This window comes from Chrysochloris asiatica, unplaced genomic scaffold (assembly GCF_000296735.1).
Source record: "Chrysochloris asiatica unplaced genomic scaffold, ChrAsi1.0 scaffold00264, whole genome shotgun sequence".
Classification (NCBI taxonomy): Eukaryota; Metazoa; Chordata; class Mammalia; order Afrosoricida; family Chrysochloridae; genus Chrysochloris; species Chrysochloris asiatica.
In genome coordinates, this window is record NW_006408782.1 from 1,453,567 (window position 1) to 1,455,201 (window position 1,635).

General features: G+C 43.2%; 1 protein-coding gene across 1 annotated transcript in view; it reads left to right on the forward strand.

The window, feature by feature from the left end:
• Window positions 1–1,635, forward strand: part of DNAH5 (dynein, axonemal, heavy chain 5) — a 408,072-nt gene that overhangs the window by 43,417 nt on the left and 363,020 nt on the right. Inside the window, exon 7 of the mRNA XM_006874155.1 lies at window positions 1,095–1,271. Within this exon, the coding sequence (XP_006874217.1) occupies window positions 1,095–1,271 (177 nt within the window). The remainder of the gene's footprint in view (window positions 1–1,094; window positions 1,272–1,635) is intronic.

Below are 1,635 nucleotides of genomic sequence, written 5' to 3' on the forward strand. Positions count from 1 at the left end.
GTTCTGACTCATAGAGACCCTGTACATGGTTTCCGAGGCTGTGAATCTTTACTGGAGCAGAAAGCTTCATCTTTCTCCTGCAGAACAGCTGGTAGTTTTGAACTGCTGACCTTGTGGTTTACAGCCCGATTCGTAACCACTATGCTACCAGAGTTCCTTAGCCATCACATTAGGGGCGAGTTAATTAAATGTTTGACCAAATATGGCCGTCTAATTTTTAAGTTGGTGATTTTGTATGACCTGCTAATGATGTTATACATTGTGGTAGAAAAATGTTTCCCTGTCCCTACTGTAAATCTTTATGGAAGCAGAAAGCCACATCTTTTTCCCAAGAGGTGACTAGTTTGTTTGAACTGCCAACCTTGAGGGAAGCAGTCCAGTTTTTATCTTACAATGCCACCAGCATCCTAAACCAACCTAAAGCCTGCAGTTTCCAAGATTATGTGTCTTCATGGTTACCCATAAGTATCTGGTCAAGAAAACTTTTTGAGGCTAAAATTACAAAACCAGAATCATGACTGTTGAATAATTGTAACTCTATAATACAGAGTAAAGGAGCTCTGGTAGTATAGTGGTTACGAGTCGGATGCTAACCTCAAGGTCAGCAGTTCGAAACTACCAGCGGTTCTGCAGGAGAAAGATGAAATTTTCTGCTCCCACAAAGATTTACAGCCTTAGAAACCCTATCTATACATGGTTGCTATGAGCTGGAACCGACTCCATGGCACATAACCAACCAACCAACCAACCAAGTGTAGACAAGCACTGTGTGGTAGGGTGTCCAAGGCTGTAGTCTTTAGAAAAGCATACTGCCAGACCTTCCTCCCACAGAGCAGCTGATTGCCTCCTTTGATAGCAGCTGAGGAGCGCTCAGTTGGAACGGGTCAAAACAAAAGTATTTGTTGAAGTTTTAAAAATGGATTTGTGTTAAATTAGTAAAAGTCTGTCATTGAAACATGTGAATGAATAAAACCCATCATGTCTCAGACAGCATCATTTCTTTCTTTCTAGTGCATTCTTTTATTTGTTGCTGGAGTACAACTTGCCTGTCAACAGCCCTCTCAGTGACCCATGTTTTCTGTGTGCATTCGCAGGTCCTCGCAGAAAACAACCAGCTGCGGAAGGAAGCGGATGACCTCGGCCCACGAGCAGAGTTAGAACACTGGAAGAAAAGACTCTCCAAGTTTAACTACCTTTTGGACCAGCTGAAAAGCCCAGATGTGCGTGCTGTGCTGGCTGTGCTGGCTGCTGCCAAGTCGAAGCTCTTGAAGGTGGTCAGCTGGGTCTCTGTGCTTTATGCAGTGCCACTCTGTCTATTTCCTCTAGGTAGTTTCATGTCACCATGTTGATAGGAGCAGGGAAACATTGTTTTGGATTCTGGAAAAAAACCTTTAAGACTGGATAGCACGGCCCTTATATACGTCTGTATACAAGGCAATGTTGTTGCTGTTAAGTGCTGTCAAGTCTGTTCTGACTCATAGCGGCCCTGTAATAGGGTTTCCGAGGAGCTTCTGGTGAGTTTGGACTACCAGAGTTGCAATTCAAACTGACCTTGAAATCCAATGTTTATCCTACAGCATCACACCAGGACTCAATAGCCTTTGAATTAAAGACTTGTTTCCATAAACATCTATC